This window comes from Ochlerotatus camptorhynchus, unplaced genomic scaffold, assembly GCF_037179485.1.
Source record: "Ochlerotatus camptorhynchus isolate MF236.1 unplaced genomic scaffold, CSIRO-AGI_Acam_v1.1 ptg000114l, whole genome shotgun sequence".
Classification (NCBI taxonomy): Eukaryota; Metazoa; Arthropoda; class Insecta; order Diptera; family Culicidae; genus Ochlerotatus; species Ochlerotatus camptorhynchus.
In genome coordinates, this window is record NW_027040604.1 from 1,152,602 (window position 1) to 1,175,941 (window position 23,340).

At 40.3% G+C, this 23,340-nt stretch overlaps 1 protein-coding gene across 4 annotated transcripts in view; it reads right to left on the minus strand.

Annotated features, from left to right (window-relative positions):
• Positions 1–8,045: 8,045 nt before the first annotated feature.
• The window catches only part of LOC135699746 (uncharacterized), a 56,090-nt gene continuing 40,795 nt past the window's right edge, over positions 8,046–23,340 (minus strand). For all 4 annotated transcript variants that reach the window (XM_065220063.1, XM_065220059.1, XM_065220060.1 and 1 more), the window contains exons 3-5: positions 15,285–15,791; positions 14,853–15,218; positions 8,046–8,876 (exon numbers count right to left, since the gene is read on the minus strand). In XM_065220063.1, the coding sequence (XP_065076135.1) occupies positions 8,773–8,876; positions 14,853–15,218; positions 15,285–15,791 (977 nt within the window). In that variant the 3' untranslated portion in view covers positions 8,046–8,772. The remainder of the gene's footprint in view (positions 8,877–14,852; positions 15,219–15,284; positions 15,792–23,340) is intronic.

Consider the following 23,340-nt stretch of genomic DNA (forward strand, 5'->3'; position numbering starts at 1 on the left):
TGTTGAAGCGGTTCCAGGAGCGGTTGACGTTGGACCACGGCAAAGGAGCTGGAAGAAAACCGGGACCGGAGAACAAAAAGATGGAGGGAAAGGTGAAGCGGATGATTAAAGCAAATCCCAACGTCTCAAGCCGTGATTTGGCTAAAAAGATCGGCATGTCGCAGAGCTACGTCCAGAATGCAAAGAAGAGAGCTGGACTACATACATACAAGGTACAGAACTTCCCAAACCGCGATGAGCGGCAACAATAGACGGCTAAAACTCGGGCACGGAAGCTCTACGAGAAGATGCTGACAAAATATGGCTGCTGTGTGATGGACGACGAAACGTATATAAAAGCCGATTTTAAGCAAATTCCGGGGTTGGAGTTTTTCACCGGCAAGCGCAAGTTCGATGTGGACGACAAATTTAAGAAGAAGAAAATGTCGAAGTTCGCCTCCAAATATCTCATTTGGCAGGCCATCTGCTCTTGCGGACTGAGGAGTGAGCCTTTCGTGACAAAGGGCACAGTAAATGGCGAGATCTACAAATCTGAGTGCCTCGAGAAGCACCTTTTGCCGTTCTTGCAGCAGCACGACAAAGCTCCGCTATTTTGGCCAGATTTGGCATCATGCCACTATTCTAAAAGTGTCCTGGAGTGGTATGAGGCCAATTCTGTCCATTTTGTTCCAAAGGACATGAATCCGCCAAACTGTCCGGAGCTGCGCCCGGTGGAGCAGTACTGGGCAATAATGAAGCGGGAACTTCGGAAGAGCAAGAAGACAGTCAAAGACGAGAAGGACATGTTAAGAAAATGGAAAAAACTGAGAAACTGGTACCGGATGACACTGTAAAGACTTTGATGGAGAGCATCAAGCGAAAATGCGTTCAATTTTACACTCAAGGCTCCATAGATTAACTTTTCTTTTGATTTTTGAAGTAAATATATGTATAAAACTACCCTAAAATTTTGGTTTGATTCTAAACATTATAAGAAAATTGGCATGACATTTTCGGTGTCGCAATAATTTCGTGTTCGCCCTTTACCCCGTCAGAAGTGATCCGTCTTACCTCTGGTTTAAATTTTTCATAATATCAGGCGTAACATTTGATAACGGCACAAAAGCTTTTGTAAACAAACTTTTTAAAGCCCTTTACATGCGAACCGAAGTACGATCACGCAAACCAACAACATCATCGGATAGGGGCAACTCTCACCTTTCCGAAAGTGGTATTGCTTTGCGTAGGTATACTTTGGTTCGCGTGTAAAGGGCCTTAGAAAGTTTGTTTACATATGTTTTTGTGTCGTTATCAAATGTTACGCCTGATATGGTATATTTTCACATGTTTCCTACATTTTGACATACCTTTATCTACAGTCACAGAAACAGTACAGTCTATTGAAGGAAAATGGTACCATCAAACGTCAGAAAACATCGTTTGTTCATCAAAAAGTCTTATATTGGTTGTTTTCAAAATTAGATCGTGAAAGCCCCACCGAACGAAAAGTTTGTTTTTATTTATTGTTTTGAAGTTTCAAAAGTTCGGGGGCTACAATGTGTTTCAGAATGATAAAAACATGCTGTTAATCTGTTCTGTATTGAGTATTGGCAAGAGTCTTGAGGATTTCATATAGAACTGGCTGTGATCCCTCTTACCCCACCGGACTTTCTTACCCCGTTTTTCCCTACGTATCTTTTGATATTATAAGGAAAAACACGTAGAAAATCAAGAAATTTTAGACACGTTTATCTCTAAAATGTAACTAAATACAGCTAACTTGAAGTAGAAAGCACACTATTAAGTAGGAATTTTGACGTAGGACTACGTCTGTGATTTCTATTTGGGGGTACACTTTGTGAAATCCAAATATGGAACATGTAACAACATTATGAAAGATTTTGAGCTTTAATAGCTCAGCTGGCCTTGGACCAATTTCAATAATTTTATCACCAATCGATCAGAAATATTTCTGCAAATCGATAGCATTGCTTTCAACTGTTGATGTTTAACAAGAAACTATTGAAAAGTGGTATATGTAAAGCATTGTCCAGTGTACACATAAAAAGTGATAATTTTATCACTGTTTTCATTAAATAAAAGTTCTTCCCAAACCCAGTCGTCATAATCGAGTACCACTTGGTTGCACATCATTCTGCTTTAGCTTCAACTCATTTTTGCTTTGGACGGCGTGGTGAACAGGCAGCAGAAGCAGTAATACCAGCAGTAGGAAGGTGGATGCAGGTTAGGTAGTTCACTCTTCTACCTAACAAACAACAATGACTGGTCGTGGCAAAGGAGAAAAGGTCTCGGTAAAGGAGACGCCAAGTGTCATTGCAAGGTTCTTCGTGATAACATCTAGGGTATTACCAAGCCCGCCATCCGTCGTCTGCTTCATCGTGGCGGTGTCAAACGTATCTCTGGTCTGATCATCTGATGATCTCATCTAGTCACATAACCAACAAAGCAACTTCACCTGTGTAAAAGTAGAATCATCCACTACCTCTACTACCATCGGCCCTTTTCAGGGCCACCCACATTTTCCAAAAGAGTTAAATTTCTGACCATGTCCATACTAAAATTCATATCAAATATTCTTTTCGCGGCAATCATAGTCATTGTAAAGAGTATAAACAGAGAGAACCCCACTCAAATTCCTATTCCTACACAAAACACAAGCTCCTGCTGCTGTTAACAAATAACATTTATTATATAAGACCACGTAGCCCTACGTCACCATTGCGCAAAACCCCATAGGGCTGTCCCTTGTAGTTTTTTAAGCTGTCCAATGGAGGCAATAATGTTGTGCTAAGTAGCATATTTTTCGAGGTAGAGCCAATTTATGGCAAGCATAGACCAAAGCAGAAAAAAATTCGATAGCTCAGTAATCTTTGAGATCATATCAGGCATAACATTTGATAACGGCACAAAAGCATTTGTAAACAAACTTTCTAATGCCCTTTACAATCGAACCAAAGTATGACCACGCAAACCAAAAATATCATCGGATAGGGGCATCACCTTTCCGAAAGTGGTATTGGTTTGTGTAGGCGTACTTTGGTTCGCGTGTAGAGAGCCTTAGAAAGTTTGTTTACAAATGCTTTTGTGCCGTTATCAAATGTTCTGCCTGATATGCGTAGGCAATTTTTTTTCATCAAATATGATCTTCAATCACTCCTTAAAATATTTGCACCTTATATAACAAATTTGACCATAATTCGGGGTATCAGGAACCGATTCTTCGGTGACCATAAGGCTTTGTTATTATTTGTTAGAGCTATTTGGTCATATTTTTATGAGTAGATGAATTGGTAATCGAATTTGTATTTAAAATAATGCATCTGACAATTTAGTCTTCATTTTTCAGAGTTATCTCTGAGGCTCCTCACCCGTTGCGAAGTAATGAACCCACTGGTGATCGAAAATTTTGAGAAGCTTCTGGAGCTAAATCCTCAAACATGTTTTATGACTTTGTACTACCTATATTTAACACAGGATGTCAGCCCTTCAAGAAATATTCCCAATCGTGTAATCTTCTCCGATTTCGGCAATTCAGTGAATTTTGATTTATCTATGACGCAGGAAATCCGCGGAATTCCAGAGCATCATCGTCCTATGATTGCTCCGTCATTATACGCTGCAAAGTTTGGCCATGTTGATTCTGCAAGAACGTTTTTCACAGATGGATCTCTAATAGAGGAGTCCGCTGGTTTTGGTGTATTTAATGAATTTCATAGCGCCTCTCGAAAACTTGAAGCTCCTTGTTCTGTGTATGTGGCTGAACTGGCAGCAATTCACTACACTTTGGAAACTATTGCTTCACTTCTTCCAGACCACTACTTTATTTTTACGGATAGTCTCAGTTCTGTCGAGGCTATCCGTTCCATTAGGCCGGTAAAGCACTTCTCGTATTTTCTCTTGAAAATACGAGAACTGCTTAGTACTTTATCCGTGCGCTCTTTCATCATCACCTTCGCGTGGGTCCCTTCGCATTGCTCAATTTTGGGCAATGAGAAGGCGGATTCACTTGCGAAGGTGGGCGCTATGGAAGGCGACATTTATGATCGACAGATCGCCTATAGTGAATTTTTCTCTATTTATCGTCAGCAGTCGCTCGTTAGCTGGCAACATCAATGGAGTGAAGGGAGCTTGGGACGATGGCTACATTCAATTATCCCTAAGGTGTCGAAGTTTGCATGGTTCAAAGGGTTGGACTTGAGTCGAGACTTCATACGCGTGATGTCTCGTCTCATGTCCAATCACTATTGTCTAAACGCTCACTTGTTCCGTGTGGGGTTGGGAGACAGCAATCTCTGTGAATGTGGACAAGGTTACCAGGACGCTGATCACATCCTTTGGTCTTGTGCGGTGTATCGTGGAGTCAGATCACATTTTTATGATTCCCTTCGGGCTCGAGGTAGACAACCTAATGTTCCAGTTCGGGATATTTTGGCTAGACGCGATCTGGAGTTCATGAAACTCATATATGTTTACTTTAAGGATATTAACCTTAGATTGTTAGTTTGATTAACCTTGTGTTTAGTTTGTATTTTGTACGTGTGGGTTTTTTTTCAATGTTTGTTTTCAAGATGAATAGAAATAATTTCATGCTTTAGGATTAATTAAATAGTTGTATCGTAAACCACATTTCAAACCTCCTTCTTCCCTTTTCCCATCCAAAAAATTGTAAATCTCCACTAACCTCGAGACAACCGCGAGTACTCGGTCCAGTTCCTTTAACTTTAAATTTAAGACAGTAATAATGTATAACGCAAAGGATAACTCGGCTCTGTAAAGTTTATTCGATTGAGCCTGTACAAATAAAGTAAATATATAAAAAAAAAATTTAGTCTTCATGAATAAAATTAAAGTTAATTTAACACAGACCTAATCAGATTTGCAAAACGTCCAGTTGGATTATTGAACTCGAAAAACTCTTTGACAGCCGTAAACGCATGAACACACCCTGAGATTGGTTCGTTGTTCTCAAACATGGTTCGGTGAAAACTTGCTTGCAATAACGTTGTATTCCGAAGAGATTTGCTCGGCACACGAAAGTTCAACATTGCAAGCAGATCGGGGGCATCAGTTTCACCATTCAACAGCTTAGCAACGAGCAACGATTGCTGTACTTTCCGTCGCCGTTCCAGTGTGTCTAAACCCAACAGTCAGCATCTATCAGGATACGGCGGCAAATTGCTCAGTGCCAGACGAATTAACCGTTTCTGTACCCGTTCGATCCTTAGGCACCACGTGACATGGTGAGGATGTCAAACGACGGACGCATTTTCCAACATTGTGGGTCCGAAAAATCCCAAATTTGGTATTAATCAGCATGACATAAGAGGTAAAATACCAAAGAATAATATCAAAAAAATTACATGCAAAATACTTTCCTAATAACAAAAATTGATATTTGGATACCTGAGTGGTATTGTTTTGGTATTGCACTATCATAATTTGGTATTGGAATGGTATTGTGGGAACATTTTTTTGGTATTATTTTTTGGTAATTTACCTCTTATGTCAGGCTCATCCATACCAATTTAAGGTATCGAGATTTCGTTCCTACTCAGGACTGGTAACTCTAGTAAGAGTATCGCCGTCGATATCATAGTCAAACAATGTGGCACCAATTGGCAAACAAATTAAGCGAGTTTTGCGGAAGCCAACAATACACCACAATGTATAGCTTTAAATCATCTGCATAGATCAGTTTGAATCCTTAGCACAGAACCAAAGCAGCAACGGTCTGAGATTGCTACCTTTTGGATCTCCAGACTTGTTTGAAAACGGCGAAGATACACATCCCTCAATCTTCACTATAAGTACACGCTCTGTAAGGTAGGATTCCAAACAAAAATCAATTGCATAGAAACTCCAAGATGAGAAAACTTGTGTAGCAGTATGTCAATTTTATCGAACGCCGCCTTCAGGTCGGTATAAATTACATCGACTTGCGCTTTTTCCTCCATACTCGTTGTGCAATTCGACGTAAACTTCAACAAGTTGGTGGTAGCCGATCGTCCGGGCATGAATCCGTGTTGATCAGTGGAGATGTAGCTTTTTGTGGCATCGAGCATAACTCAACCCGCTATAATCTCTTACAATTTCGAGCCAGCTGAGAGATTCGGGATTCCCCGATAGTTAACAACATTGTGACGATCGCCACGTTTGAAAATGGGTGTCATAAACGATTGCATCCAAATGCGAGGGAATTTTGCTTGCTGAAGTGAGCGATTGAAGATATCACAAAACGGTTGCGCTAAAGCGGCAACACAACGACATATTATAACTGCAGGTACACCTTCAGGGCCAGGGACATACGAACGTTTCAGCTTATTTGCAGACAATGAGACCATTTCTGGATTTACAGCATATAGTCCAAGCTCAACAAAATCAGCTTCATCGATGTAAAATGCTTGGCAAACAACTGACGCTGTAGTAGACATTCGTTGGGATCACAGCACTTTTCCATTTGGAGTTAACAAACTGGAGTCCTGTTCTCATTTGATACGGTGAACATAAGCGAGGCAGCAGGACAATTGTTTTGTGTCGGTGCAGATGAAATGTTGTCAACTTTCTTGCTCAATACCTTAACCATGCCGGATAATTGCTGCTATTGTGAAGCAAGGCTGTTGATGTTTGACGATTTGGAAGAGTCCAGATCAGCTACATAGGCGCGGATACTTCTTCGTCTGAGTTTGCAAGCGCACAGATTGATACCACAATGTATTGATGCTGGCTAATGTGGAAGAAAGCTTTACAGAAACCACAAAACACTGGCTCCATATCATTGATATCCAATTAACCATTTTATTCGAGCACTTAAAATGGCGTTTACTACCACTCGAACTTTGAAATAAAACATTATTTTGAGATTTTTTCTTCTAGAACCTTGAGAAAAGTAGCCAACATTTGTGCGTTTCATAAAAAATATAAATTATTTGGTCCAGGTTTGTGAAATCGCTGGTAGAAAGTCACGCCAAAACTGCTTGACAAAGTGGTTAATTAGCAGGTGCCGCATTGTATTTTTCTCCATTTCTGCTTTCGATTTCCGTCGTAGCTTCCGAAACGATAAACAAACTCTGAACTAAACGAACAATTGCACTGTTGGGTGGTGCTAACGGTCACGATGGCGTGTGTAGCGCTGACTCCGATTCAGATGCGAAAAACTGGTTGTTCTCCACTTTTCAAATGAGACACGGGAAATAAACAAAGTTTTAATTGCCAAACCGAAAAGATCAGTGGATTGTAACGCAACTTAAAAACGGAAAGACTATGTATATTCGAGGTACTTTGGAAACTCATGATGATAATTTTCATTCAAATCAAAAATAACTTGTAATAAACACTGCAAACATCTAGTGAACCGTTTTCCTTTTTTTTCGGTTGATTTATTCCATTCAAGCTCACCAATAGATCACATCATTCGAGCAGTGCCGTGGAATAATATTTTGATAATGTTTCTTCTAGAACATTGAGAAAATCATAGCGGCGCCGGTGTTGTAGTGGTAAGCGTGATTACCTCTCACCCTAACAGGCCTGGGTTCAATCCCAGTCGGCGCCGCTGGGATATTCTGAGGCATAACATCTCTGATCACACCTTCCTTCGGATGGGAAGTAAAGCCGTTGGTCCCCGGTTCATGAATTGATGGGTCGATAGGTAGGGTCCAGGTGTGGCAGCTGCCTCCCTGGCGTCGGTAGCATTGGTGCTCAGCACAAAATCGACGGAAAATAAATCAAGGAAAAAAAAAATTGAGAAAATCGGGTCTTATTTATTCTCAGCTTCTCATCTAGAGTTTATTGCGTCGTTCTCTTAAAATCACTGTTAGAAGGTCATCCCAAAACTGCTCGACAATATGATTAATTATGTGTAGGCCGCCTAAGCAAGCTGGCTCGTTTCCTACAACGTGCTCCTTATGTTGATTGAATAACATTCGTTGTCTCAGCATGTAGATGAAAGCAAAAGGGGCAACATTCAAATATATTCCGGACCAATGGGGACGGGGATTTTTCGGACTGCTTTCCCGGCAAGAAAACTTTTCCCTTTTCTTCAACCGATCTTATTTATGGGTTCAAGCGGAAATTTTATTCTAGTAATTATTCCCAGCTAACTTTTATGTACAAAATTATTAAATTTACAATCACTCTGTTGATCTTGCTCAACTCTTTGCCTATTTACTATGTGGTACCATATTACGGGTTTCCTTTGCCTCACTATGTACAGTGCTCGTGATATTCTTTAGCTCTCCTTCCGCACACCTTACTCTCTGTACAGGAATTAATACGAAACAAAAACTTAATAGGAAAACTAAACTTAGAAAAAGCTATTTTCTTTCGTTCTTCGGGTCCTTCGGCCTTCTCCACCCCACCGGCACCCCGCACCTGGCCATAAACGCTATCAAGTAAATCACGTTGCGCTACCATGGCTCTCTTGTCCTCCTATAGATCGTAAATATAATATTTATACTTTTCTCAAGTGTGTCCTTTTCTCGATTCTCGCTCAACTTAGCTCACTACTTTTGATATAGTTTTCTTCTTCTTCTCCAGTTGCCATCCTCATGATCATCTTTCCCGGTCTGTCGTCGGTGAAGTGAAACGCAATCGGAGTGGCCAGGCGAGTCTCGAAGTTTCCGTAAGTTTTACTTTAATTTCAAAAAACTTCACTTCCATCCACTCGACACTGGCCAAGCAGGACCGGCCCTTCGGGACAACGGCGATGGTTGATGGTGATGATGCCATTTAAGTTGGTGACAGCAGCCCCAGTGGTGGGAGAAGTGGTACCAGTAGCTACGGCTGCAACCGGAAGGAACTGATGGTGGTGGTCCTGGCAAACAGGGTGGAACAAAGTAGCAACGTCATGCTGACCAACCATCGGGAGGAGCTGCTTTTCACTGTGTCAGAAAGGAGAAACCAAGGATGTGAGAGAAAGATTAGTTTTAGAAAATCAATTTACTGCCAACATGTCAACGACGACGGCTATGATGCCGGTGGATGAACGGATAGTTTTGGTTTAACATTGTTTGCAAAGACTTCGAGGGAAGAATTGAGTTATAATGTGATTTTGATCCTTTCGATTGTTTATGTGTGTTCAAAATGTCAGTTTATTGGCACCGGAAGGAAAGGCATTATGGATTGTAGGATTTGAAATGATCGTTGAAAATGTACGGACTGAATTCTCTTGTCACTTTTCAAATATACCAATCTACATTGATCGATTCTCTTCATCGACTTTCGATTTTCGTTAATAACTTGACTGCATTCTTATTTAGGGCTATTTTGTCAACATAGTCTGCTTAAAGAAAGTATTATTAAGCGTAGTGGATGATAAGAACAGCTGAACATGGAGCCGAGTTATTAACGAAAGAGTCATTTCTTGATAGGTTCATCACTCCACGATCTACCTGGACCTGATTGGTTGAATGTACCTACAAACCGACTTAACCGCTATCAACAACTGCAGCAGAAGTTCCAAGGATTTTGGAACAGATGGCGTAAGGTGTATTTGTGCCAACTCCAAGGACGCACTAAACGCTTGGGTCCTGCGAAATCATTCGAGGTCGGCAGATTGGTGGTAGTTTGAGACAAGAACTTACCCGCAACACGGTGGAAAATGGGGCGAATTACGGAGACCCATCCAGGTGAAGACGGAGTCGTAAGAGTTGTAACGTTAAAAACGAAAGATGGGTTCCTCATGCGACCAGTAGAAAGGATCTGTCTGCTTCCTCGCCTGGACAGAAGGCACTCATCAGTTGATCAATTATGATGCTCAACCGACGAACACCCCCCAATCCTGATCTCATCCTTTCCCTTCGTAGAGGAAACTTCTTTCTTTTCTTTCAGAAAATGCAACAATTTCAGGGTGGGTGAGAGTGTTCGGAATCCAGAAACCCAGTCAACTACAACCCTGGCCTTCATCTATTACAGCTGAGCAGTACAATAGCCTGTCCGTGCATCCGCCGGGCAGATTTGTTTACGTTTGGGCTATTGTCTACAGTCTAGACCATACATTATATACCATCCAATGATGGGGATAAGGAATCGAGCCGGTTTAGGTATATACAATTCATCTCTTCTTGGGAACAATTCATCTCTTCTTGGGAAGGTGATCGAAGTATGCCCTGCTTCTAAACGGGCGCGAAAATTTGTCAGTTGTCATATTTTTCGTCTCGTTTCTTTTCGATTTTAGGTTGAAGGCGCTTGATAAGATTTTTCTAGAAAGTGCGTGAGTATAAAAATTGAAGACTGTTTCCATAAGTATTTTTAACGGAATTCCAGTCGTGTGAGCTGTGATTCGGGTTTTCCGTTATTTTCGGTTCCGTCGTGAGATTTGTATTTTCTAGTGCGCGGTTCAAGAGTAAAATTTACGGGCTGTGAAGTGTAGTGGTACTTTTACGATTTTGGTTACCTCTGATATTTCGGAGCAGCTGAATGCTGAAGATTCGGAAACCAGCAGCAGTTCCGGTGTATTTATGTTTCCGAGCTTAAAAAGAAGGAGTTGCTGCTCTTCTGTTTCTGCTGCTTACAAAACGAAAACTCTGCGATTTGGATCATGTCAATTTTGAAAGATCGGTGAGATCATTTCATATTTTATATTATTTTGCGAACAATTTCAATTTATATATGGCAACAAGTTGTGTGTTGAGTTCTAGACATTGTTGGTGTTAATGACAATCGATCGATAATGCAGACTTGAATTTTTCCTTATTTCCACTGTTGAACTCTGATCAGCTGGCGTGAAGACACAAACTCACACACACAGTTATCCAGTTAAGGGGGAGTTCACGGCTCCGAAAAAGATAATTACGTATTGATTTTTGCAAAGGTATTGTAGAAAGATAACAGAAATCTAAAGATATCACATTTTTTCTGAACTTTTAAGGAGGATTCATGTGCAAAAAAGTTTTCTAGTCATCATGGCTTAAAGCAGGACTAAAAAAAAACACGAAACATCGACTTTTCGGTTTTACTGAGTGTCTTATTTCTTAATGATGCGACGGAAAACATGTTTTTGCATGTAAATTTTCTCAGGTATCTGAGGACGGAACTGATTTTCTTGGATTTTTATGTTTTTTCCCGGTATTTTTAGGAAAATAAAAATTCCTCTTAAGGATGCCCACAAAACTAGCTTCTTTTCCCTTTTTTCCATTTCCTTCACCTCTTTTTAGAAAGCGAGAAATGGCGCTGTAACCATAGGCCATATAGGGCTAGGCATGCTTGGCATGCACAGTTGTACACACCAACTGCTCATGTGTCAATATCTTTTTACTCAGTTGCTGAAATTTGTTTTTCTTTAAAGTAATTCATAGATTAGGATCAAAGCTCACTATGGATATGCAAAAAATAGATAAATCTTAACATTTGTATCAACAACAATGAATTTTTACTCTTAAAGTCCGAGATGTGCAGCGAGCATTTCTCACTTCATTTTTACAACGCAAAAACAAATACAGTTTATTACTAGAATTAAAATCTACTTTGTTTTATGTATCTATAACAAGCTTAAACTCTATTCTATCTACTGCTTTAAAAATAACTTTGTTTCGTCAAATCTGTGTAAAGTTATTAGCAAATGAGCAGCTCGTGACCAAAACTGTGTATGCCAAGTATGGGGCTAGAACAAGAGTTAGTGCTAATGTCCGAACCACTAAAGGAAGATGGACCATTAGAGTGATGCAAAATTTGAAATTTTTGCTCCACAATACTTAAACGGTTCCAAATCTGATCCTGACTAACCTCTCAAAATTTGAACCCATTTGGTGAGAAACTGAGATGGCACAAACCATTTGAAGTTTGTATGGGAATTACTATGGTAAAACCAAGATTTTTGTTCATGTCTATCTAATAATTCACCATATCGGTTTGCTTCAAAAACTTTCAACTGTACTTGTAGGAAATTTTCCCAGCTACAACTTTGCTCAAGACCATTTTTTGATTAAATCCAAGGATCGAAAGTTATCAATTGTTAAATGCGCTGATGTCTTATGATCATGCTCAATCAACTGATCAGCAGGCAACATTGGTGTTTCTGGGGCGATGAATAGGACACAAAAATCATGGCTACTATGTCACACTGCAAAATACAGTGTTGCCTACAGAGCAGCTGCTTAATCATATCATAAGTTTACCAATCTCTTAAATAATTAATAACTTTTTCCTGTCTCGTTTTACATACAAACAATCTTCAGCAAAGTTGTAACTGAGAAAATTTTCTATAAGAATGGCTATCAAACTGTTTCGCAGCTCAATACGGAAAAAGACTAGAAGGCAATGAACAAAAAGTTTAGATTTCCCATAGTAATTTACATGTAAACATCAAATGGCTTGTGCGAAGTCTGTTTCTAACCAAATGAGTTGTAACTTTGAGAGGCTAATCAGGACCCGATTTGAAACCATTTAAGCACTGTGGAGCGAAAAAGTCAAAAAGTCAAATTTTGCATCAGTCTAATGGACCATCCCTAACATTTTTAGACTAGATGCTCCCAACGACTAATCTATCTATCTATCTTCTATCTTCTATCTTCTATCTTCTATCTTCTATCTTCTATCTTCTATCTTCTATCTTCTATCTTCTATCTTCTATCTTCTATCTTCTATCTTCTATCTTCTATCTTCTATCTTCTATCTTCTATCTTCTATCTTCTATCTTCTATCTTCTATCTTCTATCTTCTATCTTCTATCTTCTATCTTCTATCTTCTATCTTCTATCTTCTATCTTCTATCTTCTATCTTCTATCTTCTATCTTCTATCTTCTATCTTCTATCTTCTATCTTCTATCTTCTATCTTCTATCTTCTATCTTCTATCTTCTATCTTCTATCTTCTATCTTCTATCTTCTATCTTCTATCTTCTATCTTCTATCTTCTATCTTCTATCTTCTATCTTCTATCTTCTATCTTCTATCTTCTATCTTCTATCTTCTATCTTCTATCTTCTATCTTCTATCTTCTATCTTCTATCTTCTATCTTCTATCTTCTATCTTCTATCTTCTATCTTCTATCTTCTATCTTCTATCTTCTATCTTCTATCTTCTATCTTCTATCTTCTATCTTCTATCTTCTATCTTCTATCTTCTATCTTCTATCTTCTATCTTCTATCTTCTATCTTCTATCTTCTATCTTCTATCTTCTATCTTCTATCTTCTATCTTCTATCTTCTATCTTCTATCTTCTATCTTCTATCTTCTATCTTCTATCTTCTATCTTCTATCTTCTATCTTCTATCTTCTATCTTCTATCTTCTATCTTCTATCTTCTATCTTCTATCTTCTATCTTCTATCTTCTATCTTCTATCTTCTATCTTCTATCTTCTATCTTCTATCTTCTATCTTCTATCTTCTATCTTCTATCTTCTATCTTCTATCTTCTATCTTCTATCTTCTATCTTCTATCTTCTATCTTCTATCTTCTATCTTCTATCTTCTATCTTCTATCTTCTATCTTCTATCTTCTATCTTCTATCTTCTATCTTCTATCTTCTGTCTGTCTGTCTGTCTGTCTGTCTGTCTGTCTGTCTGTCTGTCTGTCTGTCTGTCTGTCTGTCTGTCTGTCTGTCTGTCTGTCTGTCTGTCTGTCTGTCTGTCTGTCTGTCTGTCTGTCTGTCTGTCTGTCTGTCTGTCTGTCTGTCTGTCTGTCTGTCTGTCTGTCTGTCTGTCTGTCTGTCTGTCTGTCTGTCTGTCTGTCTGTCTGTCTGTCTGTCTGTCTGTCTGTCTGTCTGTCTGTCTGTCTGTCTGTCTGTCTGTCTGTCTGTCTGTCTGTCTGTCTGTCTGTCTGTCTGTCTGTCTGTCTGTCTGTCTGTCTGTCTGTCTGTCTGTCTGTCTGTCTGTCTGTCTGTCTGTCTGTCTGTCTGTCTGTCTGTCTGTCTGTCTGTCTGTCTGTCTGTCTGTCTGTCTGTCTGTCTGTCTGTCTGTCTGTCTGTCTGTCTGTCTGTCTGTCTGTCTGTCTGTCTGTCTGTCTGTCTGTCTGTCTGTCTGTCTGTCTGTCTGTCTGTCTGTCTGTCTGTCTGTCTGTCTGTTTTTAGTCACGAACAGGTCATCGGACAGAACACTGGTCATTTATTCATACATTCGCGGTAACCGCAGAAGATTCGTGTTCCTTTGTATAATCGTGTAGTTTAATTTGATAAGCCAAATAAATTGTAGTGATTGTGAGTTTGTGTATTAAAATAAACGATGCGTTTTGATACTGTGACCATTCCGAGAAAGATAATTCTACCTGCTGTTGAGAGGATTAAGTTAATGGTCGGTTTTACTAACTGAGTAGAAAATCGTGGTTTTAATCCCAGCAAATAATTTTAGAGCCAAATTACTTGCTCGTCAGTGTGAGGTAATATAAGTGGCTCAGTGGCCCTAGAGTGACTGTTTTTGCAAATTTCTATTATTGATTATTTATAATAGAAAGTTAATGAATATCATTTGTCAAATAAATACATGGTCACGCATTTAGTTTATGGGTTCACATATGGTGTAAATATGTGTTTACCCAAAATGAAAGTATTAAGTTGATGTTTGACAAAATTCATAAATGAAGCACATGTATAAAATCATTCATATATACAAAGTTCTAGAAAGTTGTGGCCTATGTCACCGTTTTCGTTTCGTTTTGATATTCTGCGAATACCCCTTTTACGGTTTTGCTCTAAACTAATTGCTCTAAACTACATCCCTGAATTTGAGTGATTTTTAGAAATTACATCCGGTGTCCTAATCACTTGAGCTGGAATAATCTAAATGAATTATTCAACTCTTCATTATGAAAATTAGAAAAAAAGCATTTCAGAGCCCGCAGTTCCTCGTATTTCCACAAGAATTCACCAATCGTTAATTATTGTGTTTAAAGCTTTGCAAATAATTAGCCAAAAACTTACCCAACAACATCGCAACCCGGTTATCGATCGAGGGCTTTTCCCACTGCATAATGCTCTCCTGCCCGTTGCGCCACAGCACTGGCGACAGACTTGCGACGCACTTTATCCTCATGAACCCATCGATGTAGTGCTGATGGTGGACGACCATGCTCAGCCCGAGGAAACTCGTCACCATCCCGTGCTGATTGACCAACCGTGGATACTGGACGATGCTGCTGGGGTCCGTCACGACCTTATCGTTCAGGTACCACTGCAGCGTCGAAGCCGGATAGGACCGTCCCGAGGTGCAGTTTAGCTCCATCGTTTCGCCTATGTGGTAGGACCTCCTCTCGCTTCCGTTGATGTGGGGACCATCCTTGGGGACATCTGTGCGAAACTTTCAACACTGTAGGAATTGAAGGTCTAGGGGGAAAATTTCACATTCAAACTTACGTATCACATCCATTTGTCCATCACCCTGGACCGAATCGAAGTTGGGCGCCTCTGCAGAAATCTCACACCGGTACACGCCGGACGATTTTAGCGTGAGCTGTTTCAGCAGGACTTTCGTGCCATCCGAATGGTTCGGATCGACCCGAATGCCGTCGATTTTGTAGCTTTTGATGGGTTGAGCCGCCGACGGGACATACCGGTAGAACTCTTCGTTGTCTTTGTACCACTTGATGGAGTAGAGACGTTCTTCGCCCTCCGAATCGTTGTAGTAGTCATCGTGGTGGGCACTGCCATAGCGCGAGCCCCCGGAGGAGTCATTTCGCGTTCGACCTCGCTGCTGGTGGGGGTGCTGCTGTTGGTAGTGGTTGATGTTGTTGTTGGTATTGTGAGTGTGGCTACTGTGGGACTGCTGACCGTTCAGTTCGTACTGACATTCGAGCAAGGCTGATTCGCCGCGGAATTTGTACGTCGGGATGCGGACCGTCGTGAGCCGTAGCGCTAGGGATTCTGTGGAGAGGAGAAGAAAATGAATTTTTCATATTGAATAGTTAACTTAAATTAGGTTTTGAGAATAGATAAACAGTCGAAACCCGATGTCCGTTGAAGATTTTTTTTCCTAATGAAAAACATTCCAACTTCAAACTTTTACAAACCCTTCAAATCACCCCTTCAATCACGCCACAAAGTATTAAGAAAAAAACTTCCATCAACAGCCGGAACAAGTTCGGTAATCTAGCAAGTCGTAAATCTCGTAATGAAGCTAGTGCAGCGCAACCCTCCCTCATGGCCATTTCGAGCACAATGTTACACCACACCACCGATGCCAGGCTGAAATGCAGCTCGTTAAAATCCCGCATTCAACCCGTCCTCTCACCTCCCCACAAAGGACCACCGTCCAACTTTCGCACCGGAGAGCAATATAACGGCCAATCTCAAGTGCTATCTATCCGCTGGTGATTTTCTCCACTTCTGTGCATTTTTTTTCTCTTCTCTTGTTTCTGTTTGCTCACACGCCGCCACTTCAGGCGTGAATGTGGATTGTGTGTCCCGTCAAAAGTGTCATAAAGAGACCACCCCCCCCCCCCACACCTGGAGCCTGTCTACAGTACTGTTTTCCGCAATGATGATGGTAGCAGGCACTGGTTTTCGCGTTGCCGTCAGCGTCAGTGTTGTCGTCGTCGTCGTCGTCGTCGCGGTTGATAACCCGTTTAGCGAGTGCACTAACACAGTGCTTCAGCTCTCTTTTTTTTTCTTTTCAATGTCGCTTCCGTTTTGCATGTGGGCGCAACGTGAGGCTATTCATGTAAAATTGCGCCGGGACAACCGACTACCTACCTATGGGATGCTCTGGTGGAATGGCAGTCCTACCACGAATATCATCACCATCATCGCGCTCATCAGCTTGAGCGTGCCATTATTTGGCAATAATGGTGTTTGGTGCAATAACGCATCGAAGCAAGCTAGCAGCTCGCTCACTTGTCGTTCGGAATAATTGTTATTAACTCTGGCATGTGTAATAACATTATGGCAATATGCCATGACGACCATGTGGTTTTGAGAGTGAGCTTGATTTTGGCAAAATATGAACCAACGGTGATCGCAAATTGCCATTTGAGATGGAATGAATTTCGATGATATTGACATTATGACGTTGATGGGCTAGGTATCGTTCGTATTGAAGTAATTTAAATTAATGTTAACCAGTGCTGTCAATTCGAGTTAAGTAAGCTTAAATCTAATTTTGGGCCCACGAATCACAAAGTATACTGATAAATTCGGAATACTTATTCAAATAGCAGCCAAAATTAAACATATTTTGATGTTCATACTGAAAAGTAGTAACTGTGGGAATTTTTATAGAGAGACAAATAAATCATACTATTTTCAAAAGCGACCAAAAATATCCATTAGTACCATCCAAATGACGCGTTGTTCTAGATAAAATTGATAAATAGCAGATTTTTAGCGATGGGCGCAATCTTAGATCCATAGGCCAACATTAGAGCCATTTCCTCTATCTAAAGACTGGAACGCGCAAAAATTAGTCGACAAAAAAAATCGTTTCTTGCAGTCAAAATTCATATCACAACAATCTTCTTATTTTTTTTTTGGTAGTTCAATTCATATATTTAAAGGAAAAAATATTCGTTTATTCTTTTGGTTTGCCAAATCCGAACTGGCGTGCCTTCTGCTTAACCCCTTCCATTAAATTTTGCACAGTGATCTCATCGACCTTATTCGCCGCCGAAGGCCAGTTAGATTTAATCTGCTGCTCGTTTCCCATGGATTTATTAGTTTTTGTGAGATTCCGTTTGACCAAGGCCCAATCAATACCGTTCGATAGGGTGGAGTTCTGGGCTGTTGGGAGCGTTGTGGTCTTTGGGTACCACAACCACGTTGTTCGCATCGTACCACTCGATTGCCTTTTTCCCATAGTGGCAGCTCGCCAAGTCCGGACAGAACAGCACAGGTTTATTATGTTGCTTTAGGAATGGTAGCAGCCACTTTTGCAGGCACTCCTGGACGTAGATCTCTTGATTGATGGTTCCCGTAGTAATGAAAATGCCGCTTTTTAGACCACACGTGCATATGGCCTGCCAGATGAGATATTTTTTCGGGAACTTCGAAAGTTTGATGGTTTCCATTTTCCTGATGCGGTATAAAACTCCTGTCTCGGAAGCTGTTCCTTAAATTTCGTCGTTCATGACGACACAGTCAGACTTTGTGTGCAGATTCGTATACAGCTTTTGGGACCGTTGCTTTGCCGACGTGTTTTGTTTGTAATCTCGGTTCGCCACCTTCACCTTCTTAAACGTCGACAACCCGGCTCATTTCTTAGCCCACTGCACAGTAGTATGAGTAGTATGGGAGACATTGAACTTGCCAGCGACGTCCTGGATGGAGAGGTTAGGATTCCGCTTATATTTCACCGCCACCTTCTTCGATTGCCACCGCTTCCAGGCTTCCTGGTGGTCGACAGACGCTCCCCGAACACTTTTAAAACGTTTGTCACGATCGATTTGGCCACATCCAGCAATTTTGACAACTTGGCGTGTGAGAACGTTGGATTCTCTTGCTGCGCAAGCAAAACTTTGACACGCTGCTCCTCTTGCTTGGACGTCATTTTGAAAACTGGAGAGCAAACGGTGAAAACTCATCATAGAAACCATTGTATATACACTCAACTTCCAAATGCAGTATTTCAGGTTTTTTTATGCATTTTTAACAGAAATACACCTATTTAAAGTTGACCAATTTTTGCGCGTACCAGTCTTTAGTACTGTAAGATATTCCCAAGTAACAACTTTGGGTTTATGAGGGTTTTGTAGACCATGATTTAGACTTGTAGAATGCTATAAAACCTCTGTTATGGTTGCAATGTTATTTGGGTTGAGACTCATTTCAAGATATTCTGAGAACCGTGAAATGAGGAATACATTAGTTTATCTATTCAGTGAAAACGATGGTTGGACGGAGGTGCGTGAAATAGCTCGGCTCGGTCGGTGTTGATGTTGGTTCGCTCGCAACTATTTTTGCAAAAATTAAGTGTTTTCGACCGAAATTAATACCGAAAGTGTATCAAAAGTGCTTCTGAACGTGTTTCGCAGTTGGGTGTGCTGAAATTCGTGCATTCCCGGTTGATTTTCAGTGGAAATTCCGTGTCACAAAATTGCTCACCGAGTTCATTTTGTTTTGCCGTTCGAAGACGACAGGTTTGCTTTCGCGAGGGTGACGTTTATTGGATCCGTTTCTTTGCACGGGTGTGTTTTTTGTAACCAGCGGTGTGTAAGTGTGCTTGTGATTTTCATTGCTTACCGGGAGGCCGGTTCACCGTGTTCGGATGTCACGCTTTCGGCGTGTAGTTCTATCGAGAGTCTCGTCACCGTGTGCGAGTTTGAACATGGTCCGGTTGGTAAATTAGCCGGGGAAGTGCTGATAATGTGTCCGCCGCGAGTTTTGGTGATGATTTGGTGGCCGAAGTTGCCGTGAATCAACGAGTTTATGGCTCGCAAAAGTGCTCGTCTGCTGATCTCTCGCCAGTATCGGAGATTGTGAGCAAGCTGAAAGATGCCTCGCTGGATACGCCCAAGACTGGACAGGCGGTAGCTGGTGACAGTGAGCAGTTCCTGGGGAAAGCACTAGACGCGAACCTCCTCCCAGATGACCATGGCAATGCAAGATAAATTGTTTTCGTTGAAGGAAGTATTACAACAAAGGTAATTGCTATGAGATATTTTTGCAAACAGTGATAGATAGCAAACATGAAGCTCAAGTGCCGGACAAAGGTGTTATATCCTAGACAAATGGTAAGTTACAAATTCGCTGTTGTCGTCGTCGTAGGCGCCGTCGCAATCACCGTAGGAAGTACCGTTAGTACATTTAAAATTAACCATCAGCCGCTGAAACTATTTGAATTATTGCGTATTTTATTTTGTTCATTACATACCAAGTGAAATTCGAGAACGTAATTTCATTTGAATAGCCTGTTTAACCAGGGCTTAATCAATTGCCACGCTGGTTATAGCTTGTTATGATTGCTTGAACAATGCATAAAGAGTAAATCGAAACATTGAACGTCGCGTGAAAGTCGAACTTAATGAAGGCCTAAGTACTCTTTCGAAGCTTTTAGTTTTCGGATTTGTAAGATCGTCGATTGCAGTGGCTTGCTTACTGAGCAGAAAAACGCGGTCCCAGGTCCTTTCATATTAAAAAGGTTTGGTAAGATCGCTTGTTTATCGTGGATTTTGTAAAACTTTTCGTTGTCATCGGTGCCGGGTTTGAAAAGTTAAAACAACTTGAGTAACGGTATAATGTGATATGAGGGGCTCGGTGGCCTTAGAGCAACCATTTTTGCTTACTGAGCAGAACAGCATGAGTTTAATCTCAAGCTCATCCACATTCATCCACATTTTTAACATGAGTACATGGAAATAACAGCAACTCGATGATTAAACAGGAGCTCGTCTGCCTAGTGGCAAACGTTTTTGCTTACTGAGCAGAAGACTGTGGGTTCAATCCCAAGCTCTTTCGCGTTATATGATTGTTAGGACATCAATTCAGCTTATCGTTTACCAAAACGAACCCTGTTGCAAACCCAACCATCTTACCTAACATCCCAGTGATTCCTTGTGGAAGTACAGAGGACCATCAAAGCGAGTGTCATGTCAACACATTCCTACCCATTTCTTTCTTGACCTGCGTTCAGGCGCGGCTGGCGCTGGAATTGCCTAGTTTGAGATCACCAGTTTTTACACATTGATTGCTAGTCCCAAGCATCGTCTATTGGTTCTCCGTGTAATAACAGCTGGTCTGGCAATAACAGAGGTGGTTATTCATGCTCATGCTCATGTTATTTCTCTACGTTGTGCTGAGCCATTCAAATTTGATGTTTAAAAAATCTAATGATCTGGACCAACACCAAGGCATACGTCCCTTAAACAGATTCGTTCGAAAGATAAAGTATTAGGATGAACACTCAAAATATTATCCTAAAATTAAATTGAAAAGTAATGAAACAAGTGTATCTTCAATGGCTGTCCAAATTTATTCATATCAATGTAAAAGTGCGATCAATTCATTGCAATAGTCACTAATGATTGTAAAAATCCTCAACAAATAAAACATAATCATCAAAATAACGGGTTTGAGGGAAATCAGCAAAAGCATATTCGACCGTTTGACTTGATATTGATCAAGTTGTTACTTGATAACAATTTTAAAGCTTATTTCGAACTTAACAAAATATTGACTCATGTAATCAAATAATAAGAAAGTCAAGAACGAGGTCTCATTTTTGCTCTGAAAAAAGGTGTACTCTGAAAATAACTTCTCTAAAGTTTGTGGAACTGCCCTGTTCTTCCTGAAATTTTAGAAACCTCTCTAACGTTTTTGCAATTCTTGTGAAGCTTGTGGCATTTCTTAAACATGTCTAAGCTTTCGTGAAGTTCACTGAACTTATGTGAAGAACTCAAAATGTTTCTCAACATCTTTGAAGTTCTATGGAAATCTGAGAATTCTCCTGAACATTTGGGAACTTCTCAAAATTTATCGCAATTTTTCCGAAATGCAAGGAACTTTCCTGGAGTTTCAGAATTTTCGAAGCTTATGAAACTTCTTTGAAATGTTCCCACATTTTCCTAATGTTCATGAAGTTCTTGAATCATCCCCAAAGTTTGATGGACATATATGACGTTCTCGAAGTTTTTCCGAAGATCTCTGGACTTCTGTGAAACATTTGAAGATTTTTCTGAAACTTATATACATACATAAAATTTCTGAAACTTTTTTAAGTTCCTTCAATTTTTCTGGAATGAAAACGATATACACTCAGGTCTGGCCAGATCAGAGAAGCTTCCATGAGCTTCTGGTTCTGTTTTGGATTAAATGGAACTCTCCTCAACACCTAGTACTTTGGAGTCAATCGATTTTATTTTGCAAGCCAATAAAAATTGGTTTTGCTGTTCCTTAGTTGATTCTCATAAAAAAACTCTGAGCCAATAAAGTTTGTTTGCGTACCTGTGCCGCCAACGTATGTTTTATTGTGAGCTGAGTAGTAAAAAATGTGCAGATTCATATGTTCTCGTCGCATAGCCTATTGGCTTCTGCTGTTGAGTTTACAATTAAAAATATGTTACGAAAAAGAATGGTTGATTTCTATGAGATAACTATATTTTGCAATGGATAAGAAAAGTAACTACTTTTGTGGCTTCTGAATGTTTGACTCCCGTTTGACAGTTCACGCTGGCTCCCAGTTGACGAGTACATTGAGTGAGTCCATAGTACTCAGCTTAACTCTTCTGAACTTTTAACTAAAGTTTGCTGGATCTATGTGAAGGTCCCGAAATATTTCTGAAGTTTTAAAGTTCCTGCAGCAGTTTTGAAGCTAATGGAAACGTTTTGAAGTTCTTAACGCTTCCATGAACCTCCTCATATCTTCAAGATGTTTTAAGAACTTCCCTTACGTTTACGGAGCTTGTTTATTAAGCTTCACTGAAATTCTTAGCGCTTCCTTTCATTCCTCAGATCTTCTGTCAGGTTCCTGTAAGGTTCTTTAATTGATGGGACTTCAGTGAACATCTCTAATCTTTCATAAAGTACCATGGCCATCCGGGTTCATGTTTATGTCACAATCCCAAATTATTTCTTCTAATATCAGTTTCGTGGATTGACCACTTTTACGGATGTTCCGGATCTTCCGGAAGACGGTCCCACAGTTATGATCTCAAATTCTTTCCTAAATCACCTAAATGTTTTGTAAAAAATCACGGAGTTACAGGATTAGTTTCGTAAATTGACGACTTTTACGGATGTTCCGGATCTTTCAGAAGATGAACCCATGGCCATCCAGGTCCAGGTTTATGTCATGACCTTAAATTCTTTCTTATATGACAGTTCCTATTGTTTTCAAATAGGAAAACAACGCAGTTCTAGGCTCAATTTCGTGGATTGACCACTTTTACGGATGTTCCGGATCTGGATTCCAGAAGACGGTCCCATGGCCATCTGTGGTCACGTTTATGTTACGGCTTCAAATTCTTTCTTATATCACAGTTCCAAGCGTTTTTGAAGAAATCCCGGAGCTCTAGGATCAGTTTCGTGGATTTACCACTTTTGCGGATGTTTCGGACTTTCCGGAGGATGGTTTCATGGCCATCCGGGTCCATGTTTATGGTACTAAATTCTTTCTTATATTCATAGTTCCTAATGTTTTCGAAAAACCTGTGGAGCTCTGACTAGGATCAGTTTCGTTTATTGGCTACTTGTACGGATGTTCCGGATCTTCCGGAGGACCGTTCCGTTGTATCCATAAGCCACTTGTAGACCCCATAAACGCAACTTAAAAATCGTGTAACGACTCTTTTTGCTTTTAAAAAAGGAAGACGACCCTATTTACGATCTAAACGGTTTGTGTGTGAGATATTGAAGAGATTTATTATTCGATTGAAAGGCCTATCATTAGGGTGGGGCTTATTTTTCAAAATTTTTTGGGGACACGTTTTCTCATGTGGAAAATGATTACTAGGGCCAAATGAGGAACATATCCAGAAATGAGCGT